The sequence below is a fragment of the Salmo trutta genome, chromosome 35, assembly GCF_901001165.1.
Source record: "Salmo trutta chromosome 35, fSalTru1.1, whole genome shotgun sequence".
In the NCBI taxonomy this organism is placed as follows: domain Eukaryota; kingdom Metazoa; phylum Chordata; class Actinopteri; order Salmoniformes; family Salmonidae; genus Salmo; species Salmo trutta.
In genome coordinates, this window is record NC_042991.1 from 7372155 (window position 1) to 7393385 (window position 21231).

The 21231-nt window shown below is 44.9% G+C and overlaps 1 protein-coding gene and 1 long non-coding RNA gene across 3 annotated transcripts in view; one reads left to right on the forward strand and one right to left on the reverse strand.

The window, feature by feature from the left end:
• Positions 1-21231, forward strand: part of snap25a (synaptosome associated protein 25a) — a 44948-nt gene that overhangs the window by 16200 nt on the left and 7517 nt on the right. The window contains exons 2-5 of one of the 2 annotated variants that reach the window (XM_029733146.1): positions 12416-12560; positions 14951-14992; positions 16499-16547; positions 19051-19168. In XM_029733146.1, coding sequence (XP_029589006.1) covers positions 12489-12560; positions 14951-14992; positions 16499-16547; positions 19051-19168 — 281 coding nt within the window. In that variant the 5' untranslated portion in view covers positions 12416-12488. Of the gene's footprint in view, positions 1-12415; positions 12561-14950; positions 14993-16498; positions 16548-19050; positions 19169-19373; positions 19492-21231 lie in introns of both variants that reach the window. The other variant, XM_029733145.1, reaches the window with a different exon arrangement.
• Positions 14519-19687, reverse strand: LOC115174531 (uncharacterized). Its single transcript, XR_003871793.1, has 4 exons — positions 19181-19687; positions 16438-16565; positions 15378-15576; positions 14519-14980 (listed from the first exon to the last, which is right to left on the reverse strand). It is a non-coding gene; the product is annotated as an uncharacterized LOC115174531 (long non-coding RNA).

Consider the following 21231-nt stretch of genomic DNA (forward strand, 5'->3'; position numbering starts at 1 on the left):
GGAGCAGCAGAGGAGCTATAAGGAATCATGGACATGGGAGGAGATCCTGGATGGGGCAGGACCATGGCACCAGGCTGGGGAGTACCGGCGCCCTAAGGAGGAGCTGGAGGCAACCAAGGCGGAACGGCGCCATTACGAGGCGTTATACGCACCGAGTGGCAAACGCGAGAGGCAGCCCCCCAAAAATGTTGGGGGGAGCACACGGGTAGTGTGGCTAAGTCAGGTCGGAGTCCTGAGCCAACTTCCCGTGCTTATTATGGGGAGCAACGGATCAAGAAAGCACCGAGCTATGCGGAAATGTGCACTGTATTGCCCAGACGCATTCAAAGGCCGGTGCAATCGGTGAAAGCTCCTCAGCGTTGCCAGGCTAGGTTGAGCACTCAGCCAGGAAGGGTTGGGCAGGCCGTATGCTCCAGACCTCCAGTGCATCTCCAGGACCCAGTGTACCCTGTTCCTGCTTCCCGCACTAGCCTTGAGGTGCGTGTTACTAGGCTGGCGCCTCCAAAGCCAGCCCCACGCATCAGGCCTCCAGTGCGCCTGCCCAGTCCAGTACGTCCTGTTCCTGCTCCTCGCACTAGCCATGAGGTGCGTGTCCCTAGTCTGGTGCCTCCAAAGCCAGCCCCATGCATCAGGCCTCCAGTGCGCCTGCCCAGTCCAGTACCTCCTGTTCCTGCTCCTCGCACTAGCCTTGAGGTGCGTGTCACTAGTCTGGCGCCTCCAAAGCCAGCCCCACACATCAGGCCTTGAGTGCGCAGTCCCCGTCCAGAGCTTCCGGCGACAGTTCCCCGTCCAGAGCTTCTGGCAACAGTGCCCTGTCTAGAGCTTCCGGCGACAGTTCCCCGTCCAGTGCTTCCGGGCGACGTTCCACAGTCCGGAGCCGACAGAGACGGCCCACAGTCCGGAGCCGGCAGAGACGGCCCTCCAGTCCGGAGACGGCAGAGATGGCCCTCCAGTCCGGAGCCGGCAGAGACGGCCCTCCAGTCCGGAGCCGGCAGAGACGGCCCTCCAGTCCGGAGCCGGTAGAGACGGCCCTCCAGTCCGGCGCCGCCAGAGTCGCCCTCCAGTCCGGCGCCGCCAGAGTCGCCCAACCAGTCCGGCGCCGCCAGTCCGGAGCCGGCAGAGACGGCCCTCCAGTCCGGAGCCGGCAGAGACGGCCCTCCAGTCCGGCGCCGCCAGAGTCGCCCCACCAGTCCGGCGCCGCCAGAGTTGCCCGACCAGTCCGATGCTGCCAGAGTCGCCCTCCAGTCCGGTGCCGCCAGAGTCGCCCAACCAGTCCGGCGCCGCCAGTCTGGAGCCGGCAGAGACGGCCCTCCAGTCCGGAGCCGGCAGAGATGGCCCTCCAGTCTGGCACCGCCAGAGTCGCCCTCCAGTCCGGCGCCGCCAGAGTCGCCCCACCAGTCCGGCGCCGCCAGAGTCGCCCCACCAGTCCGGCGCCGCCAGAGTTGCCCGACCAGTCCGATGCCGCCAGAGTCGCCCCACCAGTCCGGCGCCGCCAGAGTCGCCCCACCAGTCCGGCGCCGCCAGAGTCGCCCCACCAGTCCGGCGCCGCCAGAGTTGCCCGACCAGTCCGATGCCGCCAGAGTCGCCCCACCAGTCCGGTGCCGCCAGAGTCGCCCAACCAGTCTGGCGCCGCCAGTCCGGAGCCGGCAGAGACGGCCCTCCAGTCCGGAGCCGGCAGAGATGGCCCTCCAGTCCGGCACCGCCAGAGTCGCCCCACCAGTCCGGCGCCGCCAGAGTCGCCCCACCAGTCCGGCGCCGCCAGAGTCGCCCGACCAGTCCGATGCCGCCAGAGTCGCCCGACCAGTCCGGCGCAGCCAGAGTCGCCCGACCAGTCCGATGCCGCCAGAGTCGCCCGACCAGTCCGGCGCAGCCAGAGTCGCCAGACCAGTCCGGCGCAGCCAGAGTCGCCAGACCAGTCCGGCGCAGCCAGAGTCGCCCGCCAGTCCGGCGCAGCCAGAGTCGCCCGCCAGTCCGGCGCAGCCAAAGTCTCCCACTGCGAGGGTCCCCAGTCCGGGGTCGGCGGAGAGGGACCTCGCTCTAGAGGCGCCACCAAAGTGGGGTGAGCCAGTGGTGGAGCGGGGTCTGCGTCCCGCTCCTGAGCCACCTCCGTAGGGGGGAGGATTGGGAAGGGGGGGTGTTGCACAAGAACCATTGGTGATGGGTGCCACCCTCCCTTCCCTCCCTTTAGTTTGGGGTTATTATTTTTGTGAGTTTTGTTTCTCAGGTGCATTCGGGGTCTGCACCTTTTGGGGGGGGTACTGTCACGTCCTGACCAGTAAAGGGGTCATTTTTGTTATTGTAGTATGGTCAGGATGTGGCAGGGGTGTGTTTGTTTTGTGTTATTGGGATTTTTGGGTACTGTTCTATGTCATGTATTTCTATGTTTGGATTTCTAGTTCTATTTCTATGTTCAGGGTTTTGGTTTGGCCTTCAATTGGAGGCAGCTGTTCTTCATTGCCTCTAATTGGAGGCCATATTTAGGTAGGGGTTTTCAGCTTGTGTTTTGTGGGTGGTTGTCTCCATGTATAGTCAGTGTACCTTAAAGGACTGTTGTCGTCGTTGTTTTGTTTCAGTGTTTTGTTTCCTCTTAATAAATAAGAAGATGAGCATTCACATACCCGCTGCATTTTGGTCCACTCAATAAGACGATTGTGACAGCCGTTTTGCTCCTTCCGTCTTATAGGCAGAAACTCAAACTGGATGTACCAGTGACTAGAACCATTCGAAGCTGGTCTGACCAATCAGAATCCACGCTTCAAGATTGTTTTGATCACACGGACTGGGATATGTTCCAGTCAGCCTCAGAGAACAACATCGATCTATACGCTGACTCGGTGAGTGTGTTTATAAGGAAGTGCATTGGAGATGTTGTACCCATTGTGACTATTAAAACCTACCCTAACCAGAAACCGTGGATGGATGGCGGCATTCGCGCAAAACTGAAAGCGTGAACCACCGCATTTAACCATGGAAAGAGGTCTGGGAATATGGCTGAATGTAAACAGTGCAGTTATTCCCTCCGTAAGGCAATCAAATAAGTGAAATGCCAGTACAGGGACAAAGTGGAGTTGCAATTCAACGGCTCAGACACGAGACGTATGTGGCAGGATCTTCAGGAAATCACTGACTACAAAAAAACCAGCCACGTCACTGACACCGACGTCACGCTTCCAGACAAACTAAACACCTTCTTTGCCCGCTTTGAGGATAATACAGTGCCACCGTCACAGCCTGCTGACAAGGACTGCCCCCCCTTCTCTGTGGCTGACGTGAGTAAAACATTTAAACGTGTTAACCCTCAAAAGGCTGCTGGCCCAGACGGCATCCCTAGCCGCATCCTCAGAGCATGCTCAGACCATTGAATATGTTTACGGACATATTCAATCGCTCCCTACCCCAGTCTGCTGTCCCCACATGCTTCAAGATGGCCACCATTGTTCCTGTACCCAAGAAGGTAAAGATAACTGAACTAAATGACTACCGCCCCGTAGCACTCACTTCTGTCATCATGAAGTGCTTTGAGAGACTAGTCAAGGATAATATCACCTCCACCTTACTGGCCACCCTAGACCCACTTCAGTTTGCATACCGCCCAAACAGGTCCACAGACGATGCAATCGCCATCACACTGCACACTGCCCTATCCCAGAATGCTGTTCATTAACTACAGCACAGCATTCAACACCATAGTACCCTCCAAGCTCATCATCAAGAGGCCCTGGGTCTCTCTCATCATCAAGAGGCCCTGGTTGAGGCCCTGGGTCTCAACCCCTCCCTGTGCAATTGGGTCCTGGACTTTCTGACGGACCGCCCCCAGCTGGTGAAGGAAGGAAACAGCGCCTCTTCAACCTCAGGAGGCTGAGGAAATTTGGCTTGTCACCCAAAACCCTGACTAACTTTTACAGATGCACAGTCGAGAGCATCCTGGTACGGCAACTGCACCACCCTCAACCGCAAGGCTCTCCAGAGTGTTGTGCGGTCTGCACAGTGCATCACCGGGGGCAAACTACCTGCCCTCCATGACACCTATAGCACCCGATGTCACAGGAAGGCCAAAGAGATCATCAAGGACAACAACCACCCAAGCCACTGCCTGTTCACACTGCTACCATCCAGAAGGCAAGGTCAGTACAGGTGTACAAGTACAAGCTGGGACCGAGAGACTGAAGAACAGCTTTTATCTCAAGGCCTTCAGACTGCTAAACAGCAATCACTAACTCAGAGAGGCTGCTGCCTACATTGAGACCCAATCACTGGCCACTTGAATAAATGGATCACTAGTCACTTTAAACAATGCCACTTTAAATAATGGCCACTGCTCATCCATATATTTATATGTACATATTCTCATTCACTTCTTTTAGATGTGTGTGTGTTAGGTAGTTGTTGGGGAATTGTTAAATTACTTGTTAGATATTACTGCACTGTCGGAACTAGAGCACAAGCATTTCCCCACACTCACATTAACATCTGCTAATCATGTGTATATGGCCAATAAAATTTGATTTGACTTGATACTTGCCTCAAAGCGAGCATATAAATAATTTAGCTCGTCTGGTAGACTTGTGTCACTGGGAAGCTTGCAGCTGTGCTTCCCTTTGTAGTCTATAATAGTTTGCCAGCCCTGACACATCCAACGAGTGTCGGAGCCAGAGTAGTACAATTCGATCTTAGGCCTGTATTGACGCTTTGCCTATTTGATGGTTCATCGGAGGGCATAGCGGGATTTCTTATAAGCTTCCGGCTTAGAGTCCCACTCCTTGAAAGCTGCAGCTCTACCCTTTAGCTCAATGCGGATGTTACCTGTAATCCATGGCTTCTGGTTGGGGTATGTACGTACAGTCACTGCGGGGACGACATCATCAATGCACTTATTGATGAAGCCAGTGACTGATTTGGTGAACTCCTCAATGCCATCGGAAGAATCCCGGAACATACAGTATTCCAGTCTGTGCTAGCAAAACAGTCCTGTAGCTTAGCATCTGCTTCATCTGCTCAGTTTTTTATTGACCAAGTCACTGGTTCTTCCTGCTTTAGTTTTTGCTTGTAAGCATGAATCAGGAGGATAGAATTATGGTCAGATTTGCCAGGTAGAGGTAGCGCGAGGTAGAGCTTTGTACGCGTCTCTGTGTGTGGAGTAAAGGTGGTCTAGATTTTTTTCCCCTCTGGTTGCACATTTAACATGCTGGTAGAAATGAGGTAAAATGGATTTGTTTCCCTGCATTAAAGTCCCCGGCCACGAGGAGTGCCACCTCTGGATGAGCTTTTTCCTGTTTGCTTCTGGCCGTATACAGCTCATTGAGTGTGGCCTTAGTGCCAGCATCGGTTTGTGGTGGTAAATAGACAGCTACGAAGAATATAGAGGAAAACTCTCTTGGTAGATAGTGGGGTCTACAGCTTAATCATGAGATACTCTACCTAAGGTGAGCAAAACCTTGAGACTTCCTTAGATATCGTGCACCAGCTGTTGTTTACAAATATACATAGACCGCCACCCCTTGTCTTACCAGAGGCTGCTGTTCTATCCTGCCGATACAGTGCGTGACCCACCAGCTGTATGTTATTCTAGTTGTCGTTCAGCCACGACTCAGTGAAAGATAAGATATTACAGTTTTTAATGTCCCGTTGGTAAGATATACGTGCTTGTAGTTTGTCCACTTTATTATCCAGCGATTGTACGTTGGCCAATAGTACCGATGGCAAAGGCAGATTAGCCACTTGTCATTGGATCCTTACAAGACACCCCGATCTCCATCCGTGATATTTCTGTCTTTTTCTCCTGCAAATGACGGGGATGAGAGCCTTGTCGGGTGTTTGGAGTAAATCCATCTCGTCCGGCTCATAAAAAAAAAATTATTTGTCCTGTTCAAGGTGAGTAATCTCTGTTCTGATATCCAGAAGTTATTTTCGGTCATAAGAGACGGTAGCAGCAACATTGTGTACAAAATAACTTACAAACAATGCACAAAAAACAAACAAAATAGCACGGTTGGTTAAGAGCCCATAAAACCGCAGCCATCCCCTCTGGCGCCATTTAGCAGTATCTTTGGCAATTAAGTTTAGAAATGTGGAAACGTTCAAGTTAATGCAGGCATTAACTGATGAACTGCTTTTGAAAATCGTAATAATTCCTCAAAAGTCTCTACTCAGCTAGAGGCGTACAAATTACCTTGGGAAATGTAATAGCTGTCATATAACATGTTCAACAACATAATTTCTGCTGCCATAAAGAAAATGATTAAATTATGATAGCCAGCAAAGCTCACTCAAGGTGTGTGTGTGTGTGTGTGTGTGTGTGTGTGTGTGTGTGTGTGTGTGTGTGTGTGTGTGTGTGTGTGTGTGTGTGTGTGTGTGTGTGTGTGTGTGTGTGTGTGTGTGTGCGTCTGCAGGAGAGAGTGTGTTAACTGGTATCAGGACAAATAGTAAGATAGACCTAGCAGTGGCTTGCATGGAGAATTGGACATGTGTTAGTAATGAATGAGAGGATGAAAGTCGAAAGCATCTCAACAGACATTGTCAAGGTGTATTTGTTGCTGTTGTTACATTTCCTCTGCAGGTAGTTGGACTTGCCTACCAATCCCAAATGAAACAATCAACAGTATTTTGCCGATGACACAACAGTGGTAGGTCTGATCACCGACAACACCGAGACAGCCTATAGGGAGGAGGTCAGAGACCTGGCCGTGTGGTGCCAGGACAACAACCTCTCCCTCAATGTGATCAAGACGAAGGAGATTATTGTGGACTACAGGAAAAGGAGGACCGAGCATCCCCCATTCTCATCGATGGGGCTGTAGTGTAGCAGTTTGAGAGATTCAAGTTCCTTGGTGTCCACATCATTAACAAATGAACATTGTCCAAGCACACCAAGACAGTCGTGAAGAGGGCACAACAAAACCTATTCCTCCTCAGGAGATTGAAAAGATTTGGCATGGGTCCTCAGATCCTCAAAAGGTTCTACAGCTGCACCATCGAGAACATCCTGACTGGTTGCATCACTGCCTGGTATGTCAACTGCTTGGCCTCCAACCGCACGGCACTACAGAGGGTAGTGCGTACGGCCCTGTACATTACTGGGGCCAAGCTTACTGCCATCCAGGACCTCTATACCAGGCGGTGTCAGAGAAAGGCCCTAAAAATGGTCAAATACTTCAGCCTCCCTAGTCATAGTGTTCTCTCTGCTACCACACAGCAAGTGGTACCTGGAGTGCCAAGTCTAGGTCCAAGAGGCTTCTAAACAGCTTCTACCCCCAAGCCATAAGACTCCTGAACATCTAATCAAATGGCTATTTGCATTCCCCCCTCACCCTCTCTTTATGCTGCTGCTACTCTCTGTTATTATCTGTGTATAGTCACTTTAATAACTCTACCTACATGTACATATTACCTCAATTACCTCGACTAACCGGTGCCCCACACATTGACTCTGTACCAGTACACCCTGTATATGGTCTCGCTATTGTTATTTTACTGCTGCTCTTTAATTACTTGTTCCTTTTATTTCTTATTCTTATTCATATTTTTTAAACTGCATTGGTGGTTAGGGGCTTGTAAGTAAGCATTTAACTGTAAGGTGAACACCTGTTGTATTCGGCGCATGTGACTAATAAAATTTGATTTGATTTATTTTGGATTTGGAGAGAAAGAGTGAGGTAGATGGGTTTGGAGAGGGGAGGGAGGTGGAGGAGGAGGTTTGGAGAGGGGAGATAATGAGGTGGTATAGTATGGGTTTGAAGAGAAGATAGAGGATGAATTTGGAAAGGGGAGGGAGGTAGAGGATGAGGCAGATGTCTGGCAGCTGTCAGAGTGCAGCAGAAGAGAGTAAATCACAGTAAATTAGCAAGGCCACTCAATAAATGTGTCTGATCTGGTTAACATGACAGAAACACATTCTCTCTCCGCTGGATCTGAGAGTAACATAAACAAACCTGTTTATTTGTCAGCGGAGATGTGTGGACCATTCCCCCTCACACATTGATTGTGTTGATTTTGTAGTGCAGATTTTGATTTTGTAGAAACATACTTGTGTTATTTAAAATGTCCCAGTTGATTCCTGCTTAGATTAGACTTTCATCTATTTATGATAGGACAAAGTTTAGATTTTCGCCTAAATAGACATACCAAAGCGTAATTCCTTACCATGAGATTGCCATAAACAATAACTGGTAATGTTGCATAGTTTTAGAAAGGTCTAGAACTCACCTTTCCGGTCATTTTTTAAATAAATTGCTTATGTGTTCTCACTTTTGAGGACACAAACTCAAGTACATAGTGCAAATATTATTTAAATATGAAAATATTGACTCATTACAACTTCATTACAACTTCAACTTAAAGCACAAAGTGATTTCGTCCATCTGTGACCAAGAGAAATTAGTATTGTTTAAATTCTATGAAATGATTTAGTATTTTTTCCTGTTGAGAGCTAAAGATCACATCACAGCAAGATGAAAATACTATTGTTGCATCCGCAAGACCAGGGATGGGAAACCGGCGGCCTGCTTTCAAGAGGGGGGCTGCTAACATGTTTTGCTCGCAATGTGGTGGGGGGGATGCACATGTGGGTACGCAGACCTGCAAGCAACTGCGGCCCCTCATGATGAGTTCAGATTTTTTTGGCCCCCACCCCCATCAAAGTTTTATACACAGTACCTGCCAAAAGTTTGGACACACCTATTCATTCAAGGGTTTTTCTTTATTTTTACTATTTTCTACATTGTAGAATAACAGTGAAGACATCAAAACTATGAAATAACACACAGAATCATATAGTAACCAAAAAAGTGTTAAACAATCAAAATATATTTGATATTTGATATTCTTCAAAGTAGCCACCCTTTGCCTTGATGACAGCTTTGCACACTCTTGGCAGTCTCTCAACCAGCTTCATGAGGAATGCTTTTCCAACAGTCTTGAAAGAGTTCCCACATATGCTGAGCAGTTGTTGGCTGCTTTTCCTTCACTCTGCAGTCCAACTCATCCCAAAACATCTCAATTGGGTTGAAGTTGGGCGATTGTGGAGGCCAGGTCATTTGATGCAGCACTCCATCACTCTCCTTCTTGGTCAAATAGCATTTACACAGCCTGGAGTTGTGCTGGGTCATTGTCCTATTGAGAAATAAATTATAGTTCCACTAAGCGCAAACCAGAAGGGATGGCATATCGCTGCAGAATGCAATGGTAGCCATGCTGTTTAAGTGTGCTTTGAATTCTAAATAAATCACTGACAGTGTCACTAGCAAAGCACCCCCACACCATCACACCTCCTCCTCCATGCTTCCCGGTGGGAACCACACATGCTGAGATAATCCGTTCACCTACTTTGCGTCTCACAAAGACATGGCAGTTGGAACCAAAAATCTCAAATTTGGACTCATCAGACCAAAGGACAGATTTCCACCTGTCTAATGTCCATTGCTCGTGTTTCTTGGCCCAAGCAAGTCTCTTCTTATTATTGGTGTCCTTTAGTAGTAGTTTCTTTGCAGCAATTTGACCATGAAGGCCTGATTCACGCAGTCTCCTCTCTACAGGCTGCAATTTTTTTTCTTCACCTTTATTTAACCAGGTAGGCTAGTTGAGAACAAGTTCTCATTTACAACTGCGACCTGGCCAAGATAAAGCAAAGCAGTGTGACACAGACAACAACACAGAGTTACACATGGAGTAAACAATAAACAAGCCAATAACACAATAAACAAGTGCATTCCAGATGCATTCCAGGTAACTACCTCATGCATTCCAGGTAACTACCTCATGAAGGTAACTACCAAATGCATTCCAAAAGGTAACTACCAAATGCATTCCAGGTAACTACCTCATGAAGCTGGTTGAGAGAATGCCAAGAGTGTGCAAAGCTGTCATCAAGGCAAAGGGTGGCTACTTTGAAGAATCTGTTTAACAATTTGTTTAACACTTTTTTGGTTACTACTTGATTCCATATGTGTTATTTCATAGTTTTGATGTCTTCACTATTATACTACAAAGTAGAAAATAGTAAAAGTAAAGAAAAACCCTTGAATGAGTCGGTATGTCCAAACTTTTGACTGGCACTGTATGTTATGTAGGAAAAAGTAAAGTTGTCATCCAGTTGGCTTTGATAAAAGTTCTAATATCCTCGCCTACATGGAAATTCCGTAAGAGTGTGTATGGCAACTATATGATAGTCCAACGCATTCTGTCCCTTATCAATACTGTTTTTTAACTGTAGGTGCCAGTGAGAATGACATAAGAAAGTAGTCCTGTACAGCAGTGGATTTGAGTTTTAAAAAGGCTTTGAAAGATTAATTTTGAAGTGGAAATGACAAAGACTTGAATTTCCCTAACGGAAAATGTATCAACTCCTACAAAATGTCAATTAATCATAATCCACATAATAATTCACATTTTCTGTTGCTGTAGAATTATTTTCCTGCTGTAGCAAACTGTCTCAAATGAAGATCCTACATCTGTAGATGTCCTTCTCACTCCTTAGTCACAAACAATGATACACTCTCTGACACAATATTGCACAGTAATACACATAACTTTAACATTGAATATTTTAATGTTGTTAGGTTGCCCTTGTAGAGATGATATATTATAGTAATCAATGGAACATGTGAAGGGTACAGATGTAGGATCTTAATCACCCTGTTGCAGGATAACTTTTCTACAATTCATGAAATGTAAAACTTGTGTGTGACAGTGATGGGACAGATGCTGCTGAGTCCAGCCTACCTGGTTAAATAAAGGTGAAAAAAAATGTGCAGCCTGTAGAGAGGAGACTGCGTGAATCAGGCCTTCATGGTCAAATTGCTGCAAAGAAACTACTACTAAAGGACACCAATAATAAGAAGAGACTTGCTTGGGCCAAGAAACACGAGCAATGGACATTAGACAGGTGGAAATCTGTCCTTTGGTCTGATGAGTCCAGCAGCACTTAGTCTTCCATCCAGGGACCACCATGCATCCCACAGAGGCAAGCCAGCAGTATGCTGCATACATACCATTATGATTGCCCTTCTTTTGTATTATTATGATAGTATATGCCATTTTGCTGACTTTTAGCCAAAGTGACTAACAGTCATGTCTGCATACATTTTTAACCTATGGGTGGTCCTGGGTATCAAACCCACTATTCTGGCATTGCAGGAGCCATGCTCTACCAACGGAGCTACAGCAAGTTAATCAATTAATGTCATCATTCCCTTAGTGAATGTGGGTCGGCGCTGCTGAGGAAGGATCAAACCCCTGTCTGGTGTATGATTGAAACTCTCATGACACTTGTCTACAGGAGAACACGGCACAGGCTTGCAGCAGAACTTTTACGTCTGGTGTGCTTGCTTCTACAAACATCAATGGCTCCTCTTCCCTTTCATTGAGTGGAACAAACGCTGTTGTAGTCACTCATCCTCTATTATACTGGGTTCTAACTGCAGCTGGAAAGAGACTGCCGTTCATTCACTTGAGATCCAAGGAAATAAGGCTTATGAGATCAAACAAAAATATTTGTTTTTTTGGGGGGGGGGAACTGGGTAGATTCACAGTAAATTACTGTGACATTGGGCAAAAAACATCTCATAAAAATCCATGATGTAGCACCCTTCCCAAAAATACTGATTTATCCACACTAGCAGTGTGCTGAAGCACAAAACTGAATGAACAAAACATTAGGTTTTTCCATGACATAGACTGACCAGGTGAATCCAGGTGAAAGCTATGATCCCTTATTAAATCCACTTCCATCAGTGTAGATGAAGGGGAAGAGACAGGTTAAAGAAGGAATTTAAGCCTTGAGACAATTGAGACATGGACTGTGTGTGTGTGCCATTCAGAGGGTGAATGGGCAAGACAAAATATTTAAGTGCCTTTGAACGGGGTATGGTAGTAGATGCCAGGTGCACTGAGTTGAGTGTGTCAAGAACTGGAACGCTGCTGTTTTTTTAACGCTCAACCATTTCCCATGTGTATCAAGAATGGTCCACCACCCAAAGGACATCCAGACAACTTGACACAACTGTGGGGAGCATTGGAGTCAACATGGGCCAGCGTACCTGTGGAACGCTTTCGACACCTTGTAGAGTCCATGCCCCAATGAATTGAGGCTGTTCTGAGGGCAAAAGGGGGTGCAACTCAATATTAGGAAGGTGTTCCTTATGTTTTGTACACTCAGTGTTTTTGACATATATTCTGTGGTATTCTAGTATGGACGTTGAAACGTAGCCTTATTTTGGGAACGTACTTGTTTGGCTTAGCTTAGCATGCTAAAGGTAGTTGCTTAGCTTAGCATGCTACATTATGTAGGTTAGCTTAGCGGGCTAAAGACTATTGTTTAGCTTACAGTGCTAAAGACTGTTGCTAAGCTTATTGTGCTAAAGGATATTATTTAGCTTAGCATGCTAATGGCTGTTGTTTTGTATCTCCCTTCCTCCTCTAGCCTATCCCCGGCCTCCCATTAGAACCTACTCTTCCCCGTTGGAGACCAGCTCCACCACGCATAGCCAGTAGCCATGGCTGAAGACTTGGACATGCGCAATGAGCTGTCGGATATGCAGCAACGCGCCGACCAGCTTGGAGATGAGGTGAGCAGCACAGCCCCAACCCATGCTACTGTATTACACATTTCCAACAGATTTTTAGACACCTGAGAGACACTCAAGCCTACACAGAAAATCTTTCAAATTTAGGCATATGCAACTACACTTCAAAACCATCTGAAAAGAGCTTAGAATTAAAACATCTGTATGTTTTAGCTATAGAATAAAAACATCTGTATGTTTTAGCTATAGAATGAAAACATCTGTATGTTTTAGCTATAGAATGAAAACATCTGTATGTTTTAGCTGTAGAATTGAGGAAATATGAATTCCTCACATAAAATCAACTAAAACATAAAATCAACTAAAACAGATCCAGTCAAATCCTTCTTGTTTTTTTTATCTAATACATTTTACAGTATCACACATTGTATCACAATCTAGCCCACTAGATGACTTACTCCTGTCAGCAGCAGCCAGCTCCTGTAGAGGACTAGCAGGGCAGATGCACAGGGAGGGTACTGTAACATGCTGATGGCGCTCCGACTGTGCAATGTCAGGGTCTGTGTGTCAGGTGAAGGGAGGGTCCACCTGGTTCCGTTCTTCATAATAGAGGTGTGTGTGTGTGTGTGTGTAACAGTGTAGGTTCCGTCCCTCTCTTCGCCCCAACCCGGGCTCGAACCAGGGACCCTTGCACACATCAACAACTGACACCCACCAAAGCAACGTTACCCATCGAAGTAGGGGAAACCCTACTTCAAGTCTCAGAGAGAGTGACGTCACCGATTGAAACGCTATTAGCGCGCACCACCGCTAACTAACTAGCCATTTCACATCGGTTACACTCACCCCCCCTTTGACCTCCTCCTTTTCCACAGCAACCAATGATCCGGGTCAACAGCATCAATGTAACAGTGTAGGTTCCATCCCTCTCTTCGCCCCAACCCGGGCTCGAACCAGGGACCCTTGCACACATCAACAACTGACACCCACCGAAGCATCGTTACCCTGACACCCACCGAAGCATCGTTAGCGCGCACCACCGCTAACTAACTAGCCATTTCACATCGGTTACATGTGTGAGTGTATAAGTGTTAGTTTATGTGTGTGCCAGACCTAGGATAATTATAGTTGTAACTATGATTTGTTAATTATTTTGAAGCTGCAAAAGTGGTCTACTCTAATGTTGAATTGATTCCATGTCCCTCATGTAATTAATTCTAGGCTATAGGCTATATTATTATTCATATTGAAGAGCCCTCCAAACCATGTGCTTATGATCATATATTTAGACTAATTCAACTAACTGTTGTAGTTTTTGGTTCTTCATAAAATATTTGGCATCCATCAAATAAGTATATATATTATTTTATAACTTGCATATATTCAAATACCTTCAAATATTTGGTTTTCTGAGAAGTATTCAAAATACTTTAAAATATTATTTGGTTTTCTGAGACCTGTATTTAATATTTAAAAAAATTGTTGCCTTTTAGTTGAAACTCTATATAAATTACAATAGACTACCTTGAGTATTTGAAAAGTTGGTATTTTGAAATATTTATTTATCCTTTATTTAACTAGGCAAGTCAGTTAAGAACAAATTCTTATTTACAATGGCGGCCTACCAAAAGGCAAAAGGCCTCCTGCGGGGACAGGGATTTAAAAAAATAATAATACAAATATAGGACAAAACACACAGCATGACAAGAATGGGTGGTTGTAGGAGGAGATGAGAGGCTAATGTGTGCCCGGGCTGTCCCCACCCCCCTCTCATTCTCCCAGGGGCTCAGCAGTGCAGTGAGCTGCAAGAGGGATGAGATATCACAACTCACACAGAAACCCCACAGCCTCAGTACAGCCTGAGCCTCACAGCCACACACTTAATGTACTCTATTTAGAGAGAAAATTGGAATATGTCGCTATCGTTCGCTAGCTGGCCATCAATTGTAGAGGTTGAGAAGGGTCTGGGAAATTGATCCAAACCATCAAAGCAAACTTTATGCAGTTATTTAAAAACAGGGTTTATATCGCTTTGAATGATACAAAAAATTAGAAGCACAGTTTAAAAAAAAACATATATTATAACCGACTGACTCCCTTTTGCGGGTAGTTACATCAGAGTTCTATGTTTGCCATTCAACCTACTGATACACATTATATTTACATTTTCTTATCAATGGAATATGTATGAAATTACAGATAAATTTTTTGCTTTCCAAATGATTATCATGTCGATTGTAGTATCATGTCGATTGTATTGGTTATCGATTACAGTGTCTACGTCCCAATTCCAGGCAATTCCATTTCACAAACATAGGGAGTGATGTCTAGACTGTATGGAGCTTTGTGAACCTATATCTCTGTCTTCACTCATATCTGTCATGTCTTCTCATGCTTTCCAATTCTAACTTTCTTCTCCTTTCTGTCCGCAGTCGCTCGAGAGCACTCGTCGTATGCTACAGCTGGTGGAAGAGGTAAGAGAAAGACACCATTCATACTTACAGTGTTCACAACGCCAAGCCAGAATACAATGCAAGCTGTGTCACAGCCCTTAGTGTACTGTACAATATCTGCCTCAGAACAGTGCATGGTATTGACATGGGTAAGACATGCACTGTGTGTTCTCACATGTACAGATCTGCCTGGCACAGCATATTCACTGGTGCACATTTTACTCAGAGTGTTAAATGTATAACTTTCACAGTGTATGTATGAGTCCCACTAAGACGGTGTTAAAATGAACACTGTTGAGTGAGAGAGAGAGAGAGAGAGAGAGAGAATATAAAATATAAATATTGACAGCTGTTGGGGAAGGGCCATGATGTCTCTGATTGGACAGCCTTGTGTTGCATATCTCACAGTCATGTTGATCCTCAGTTCTCATCTCTCACCGAACAACACAGCACCTCCCCGTCAATACTGGAGGAAGAGAGGGGGAGAAAGATGCCAGCACCTCGGACATGACAAACAGACGAGCGTCGGTGAAGATAGAGGGAGGGTCTGTCTGGCGAAAGGGAAGACTTAAGAGGAGAAAAAGAAGGATAGTGGAGAGAGGGAGCTATAAAGGATGAGAGAGAGAGGAATTGAGGGACACATTAGTCAGACTGCTATGATTAATCAGATGATTATGTGTGATAATTGTTCAGTGATAAGAGTGTATCACCACACTGGGTTGGAGCACAGATTCTATTCGATTTGAGTTGTTGTCTCTCTCTCTCTCTATCATCATAACAAATAAGTGAGAACATTTTATTTTTCATGCAAACAAAAAAGCAACTGCATTTCCAAATACATAATGATGGAATCAAGGTGTATCTATCTCCACCTATATGGTTTGCATAAGGTGGTAGTGTTGAGCAGAGCTGAAGGGTTCAGTTCAGTGCAGTATGGGCATTGTGTTTGATTAGAACCCCCTGGGAGTCATTTTTTACTACTTTGGGATTTCTCTAGGAACCGGAATGGTAATTTACAGAATAAATTATAGGGTGGCAGGTAGCCTAGCGGTTAAGATTGTTGGCCCAATAACCAAAAGGTTGCTGGTTCAAATCCCCTAATTGCTCTGGATAAGAGTGTCTACTAAATTACAAAAAAAATGTAACAAATATTTATACACTGCAGTGGCTGCTTATTGCTCACCCCAAACGTTGATGCTCTCTTCCTATACGAATATGCTAATGTTCTCAGGCTGTTGCGATTTGGGCAATGTTACCCCTATTGTGAGATTTTTTTTGTTGAGCAAATCACAAGACCTTGATCTAACTTTGTCTAAAGCGGGAGGTGTTTTTTTTCTGATGGTGCCATCCTGTTTTTCTATCATGTTGCCTTGCCCTCTAATCTCCAATCTATATGGCTTCTGTATACTCCCTTACTGATCCTACCTCTCTCTTTCTCTCCTTCCTTTCATCCCTTCCTTCCTCACCTTCATCCCTTCCTTCTTCCTTTCATCCCTTCCTTCTTCTCCGCGGTTATTCGGGGAGTAGAGTAAAGATGCTGGTATCAGGACTTTGGTTATGTTGGACGAGCAAGGAGGTAAGTGTTGGATGTCTTCTGGAAGGGAAAACCAATGGGACTTTATGTCCCGCCTTGCATCTGATGTTTTGCTATGAATAACTTAACAGTGCATGCTTTGAAGTGGTTAGCTAGAATGACAGATTCTGCTTTATATTACAACTTGAGTTATTTTTCAGTGCTTTGTACATTGAAATAGACAGATATATGGATGAAGGTACAAAAACACTCAAATAGATATATTTTAGATACCCATGTAAACAAACAGAGATATTCTTGATGATTGAATTGTTTCCTGTGCAGTTGCTCGTGTCCATTAAGTGGCCAATCCCCCCCCCCCCCCCAAAAAAAAAGAATATACCGTAATTTCCGGACTATTAAGCTCACCTGAATATAAGCCGCACCCACTGAATAAATTTTTTTATTATTTTGAACATAAATAAGCCGCACATGTCTATAAACCGCAGGTGCCTACCGGTACATTGAAACAAATGAACTTTACACGGGCTTTAACTAAACACGGCTTGTAACAAAAATAAATAGGCTTTAACGAAACACGGCTTGTAACAAAAAATAAAAAAATTAGCAGTAAGCTTTAGTTGTCTTTTTGCACTGAGTCAATTCCTCACGCTGCTGTTTCCAACGTCTTATCATCGACTCATTAAGACCAAGCTCCCGTGCAGCAGCTCTATTTCCTTTTTCAACAGCCAGATCAATCGCCTTCAACTTGAAAGCTGCATCATATGTATTTCTCCGTGTCTTTGCCATGATGAGGGTGACAAAATGACTACCGTAATCAGAATGATGGGAAGTTTGAGAGCGCTCGATTTAATCTAAACAGTAAACAAAAAAGTTGTTTGACCTTAACCCGTTCGGCAATTTCATTGGTCTAATGAAAGCTTCATGCCGCCAAAAAACTGAGCACGTCACAGAATGTGTTTTGTTTGGGAAAAAAAATGAAAGCGGGAAAAATCCATATATTAGCCGCGTTTAAGCCGCGAGGTTCAAAGCCTGGGAAATAAGTTGCGGCTTATAGTCCGGAATTTACGGTAGACATGATTTACACCTGATAATGACCAATAACAAATGTTATTTAGAGAAAATAATGACAGGGCCTAAACCCTGGCATTACTACTGGTTTGTTGTGCTTGGAGGGATTGATTAGAGAACATAATTGTCTTGCCGGAAGGCATTAGCCTCAATCCAGTCTTCTGATTGGCTGGTGAGACTGAAGTAATCAGTTCCTTTAGGGGAAATCCCCCTGACCGAGGACCTTAATTACACTCACAAAGTCATCTGCTCATTCCTCTATCATCATCCCTTTATCATCCCTCTATCCACTCGTCCCTTCCTTCTGCAGTCCATCCGTCCAGCGCTGCCTCCACGAAGCCAATTTAGACTGTTTAGCTGCTCTCTGACTTCTGCTTATTGACGGTGCCGTAGTGGAGAAGCCTGGACTGGTGCAGTTCACAAGGCTTGAATCAGTCACAGAATTAAATAAATGAAAAAGGGACGAAAAATATAGGGTTTGTGAACAAATGTTCTACTAGCAAAGAAATGGATTATGTTGATACTGAGCGAAAAAAATACCCGTTCAGCATCACCTTATTTCCATTTGACGTTCCTCTTAGTCGCCGCTGTTCAAGTAAAGGTCACGTGACTTAGTTGTTTCTACAGTGCGTGTGTATAAAAGCATGCCGGGGATTTTTACAAAGGTGGACATTATCAATTGGCTTAGCCTTGACTGCATTCCTGACCTACTCTACTCTACATTCCAACCTCACCCTACTATAACACATGCTGCACGTAATTCATACGCATCCTCCTAAACTACATCAGAGTTGTCCATCCACCCACCTACCTACCCGGTATCCTTAATCCCCTCCCACACATTTTGTTTTCAATTCATTCACTGCAGGGAATTAATTGAAATGCAATTTATGTTGAAAAATCCTCATATAAAAGATGGTCCATTTTAATTCATGATAAACGTTCTGACGAATTGCCTGTATTGATAACTGAGTTGACCCCAACCCTGCACGACATCACACTAATAAGATCCATCCAGCTACCATGTTCATGCCTTGACCCAATGTCCACACTGCCCATGAACGGCTCATCTCCCAGGGGAATGATACTGTAGTATAGGATCGCTAGGATTTCAGATTTGCCCCAGGTTTCCGTGATGCTACATCCATGGAAAACCGTTGATGATGATAACTTTAGATTTAAAAAAAAAATCCCTCGCCAATGAGTAATAAACCACAAATATTTTGTTTTGCGTACTTTTCAACAGTAAAAGGCTTCTGTAAAATGAAATTCAAAAGAATATATTGAAACTGACAGTCTCAGTCTTAACTTTATTCAGTACCCAGTACTCTCTGGCGTGAAGATGCATGCACTCAAAAGAAACTCATATGGATTATATCATATTGTACACAGCTCAGTGCTGCTCATGACTCATATCTTTGTCAAATAGTCAATAAAATTCATTCCACTACTGTCATCCCTTTGTCCTGACCAGAACAACTCGATCGTGTTGAAGATGGCATGAACCATATCAACCAAGACATGAAGGAGGCCGAGAAAAGTTTAAAAGATTTAGGGAAATGCTGTGGTCTTATCATATGTCCCTGTAACAAGTAGGTACTGACCCAACGAGCCCAAAGGTTCTTCACTTGTGGTGGCGTCCATTTTGTTCCCCTTTCGTCACAGTGAGTGTCTGAATCTGTTGTCTTCTCTTCTTTGTCTTCTCTCCTCCTTCCTTCCTTTCTTTCCTTTCCTTTCCTTTCCTTTTCTTCTCACGTGCTTCGTTCTGTGGGGGATAAATTACTTGTGTTTAATCAGAGCAACTGGAGCGCATCGAAGAGGGAATGGACCAAATCAATAAGGACATGAAGGATGCAGAAAAGAATTTGAACGATCTAGGAAAATTCTGTGGTATTTGCTCCTGCCCATGTAACAAGTAGGTGATGCTTGCCTGCCTGCCTGCCTGCCATTAACCAAGGTAGAAGTGACGTCATAGTGGCCAGTAGTGCGTCTGCTCAAGCTCTAACCAGACTGACTCCTCCCCTCAATTCTCTGATCCTCTCGTAAGACATCTGGACACACACGCACACATACACATACACATACAGTACCAGTCAAAAGTTTGGACACACCTACTCATTCCAGGGTTTTTCTTTATGGCTACTATTTTTGACAATGTAGAATAATAGTGAAGACATCAAAACGATGAAATAACACATATGGAATCGTGTAGTAACCAAAAAAGTGTTACACTTATTTTATATTTGAGATTCTTCAAAGTAGCCACCATTTGCCTTAATGTCAGCTTTGCACACTCTTGGCATTCTCTCAACCAGCTTCATGAGGTACCTGGAATGCATTTAAATTAACAGATGTGCCTTGTTGAAAGTTAATTTGTGGAATTTCTTTACTTCTTAATGCGTTTGAGCCAATCAGCTGAAGATATCCCTGTTTGGTAAAAGACCAATTCCATATTTTGGCAAGAGCAGCTCAAATAAGCAAAGAGAAACAACAGTCCATCATTACTTTAACACATGAAGGTCATTCAATTCGAATGAATGAACTTTGAAGGTTTCTCAAAATGCAGTCGCAAAAACCATGAAGCGCTATGATGAAACTGGCTCTCATGAAGACCGCCACAGGAAAGGAAGACCCACAGTTACCTTTGCTGCAGAGGATACGTTTTTTAGAGTTACCAGCCTCAGAAATCGGCAATTAACTGCACCTCAGATTGCAGCCCAAATAAATGCTTTGCAGAGTTCAAGTAACAGACACATCTCAACATCATCTGTTCAGAGGAGAGTGCGTGAATCAGGCCTTCGTGGTCGAATTCCTGCAAAGAAACCACTACTAAAGGACACCAATAAGAAGAAGAGACTTGCTTGGGCCAAGAAACAAGAGCAATAGACATTAGACTGGTGGAAATCTGTCCTTTGGTCTGATGAGTCCAAATATGACATTTTTGTGAGACGAAGAGTGAGACGCAGACTACGTCTTTGTGAGATGTAGAGTAGGTGAATGGATTATATCCGCACGTGTGGTTCCCAACGTGAAGCAGGGAGGAGGAGGTGTGATGGTGTGGGGGTGCTTTGCTGGTGACACTATCTGTGATTTATTTCGAATTTAAGGCACAATTAACCAGCATGGCTAACACAGCATTCTGCAGCGATACGCCATCCCATCTGGTTTGCACTTAGTGGGACTATAATTTGTTTTCAACAGGACAATGACCCAACACACCTCCAGGCTGACCAAGAAGGAGAATGTTGGGGTGCTGCATCAAATGACCTGGCCTCCACAATCACCCTACCTCAACCCAATTTAGATGGTTTGGGATGAGTTGGACCGCAGAGTGGAGGAAAAGCAGCCAACAAGTGCTCAGCATATGGGGGAACTCCTTCAAGACTGTTGGAACAGTATTCCAGGTGACTACCTCATGAAGCTGGTTGAGAGAATGCCAAGAGTGCAAAGCTGTCATCAAGGCAAAGTATGGCTACTTTGAAGAATCTAAAATATATTTTGATTTGTTTAACACTTCTTTGGTTACTCGATGATTCCATATGTGTTATTTCATAGTTTTGACGTCTTCACTATTATTCTACAATGTAGAAAATAGTAAAAATAAAGAAAAACCCTTGAATGAGTACGTGTGTCAAAACTTTTGACTGGTAATGTA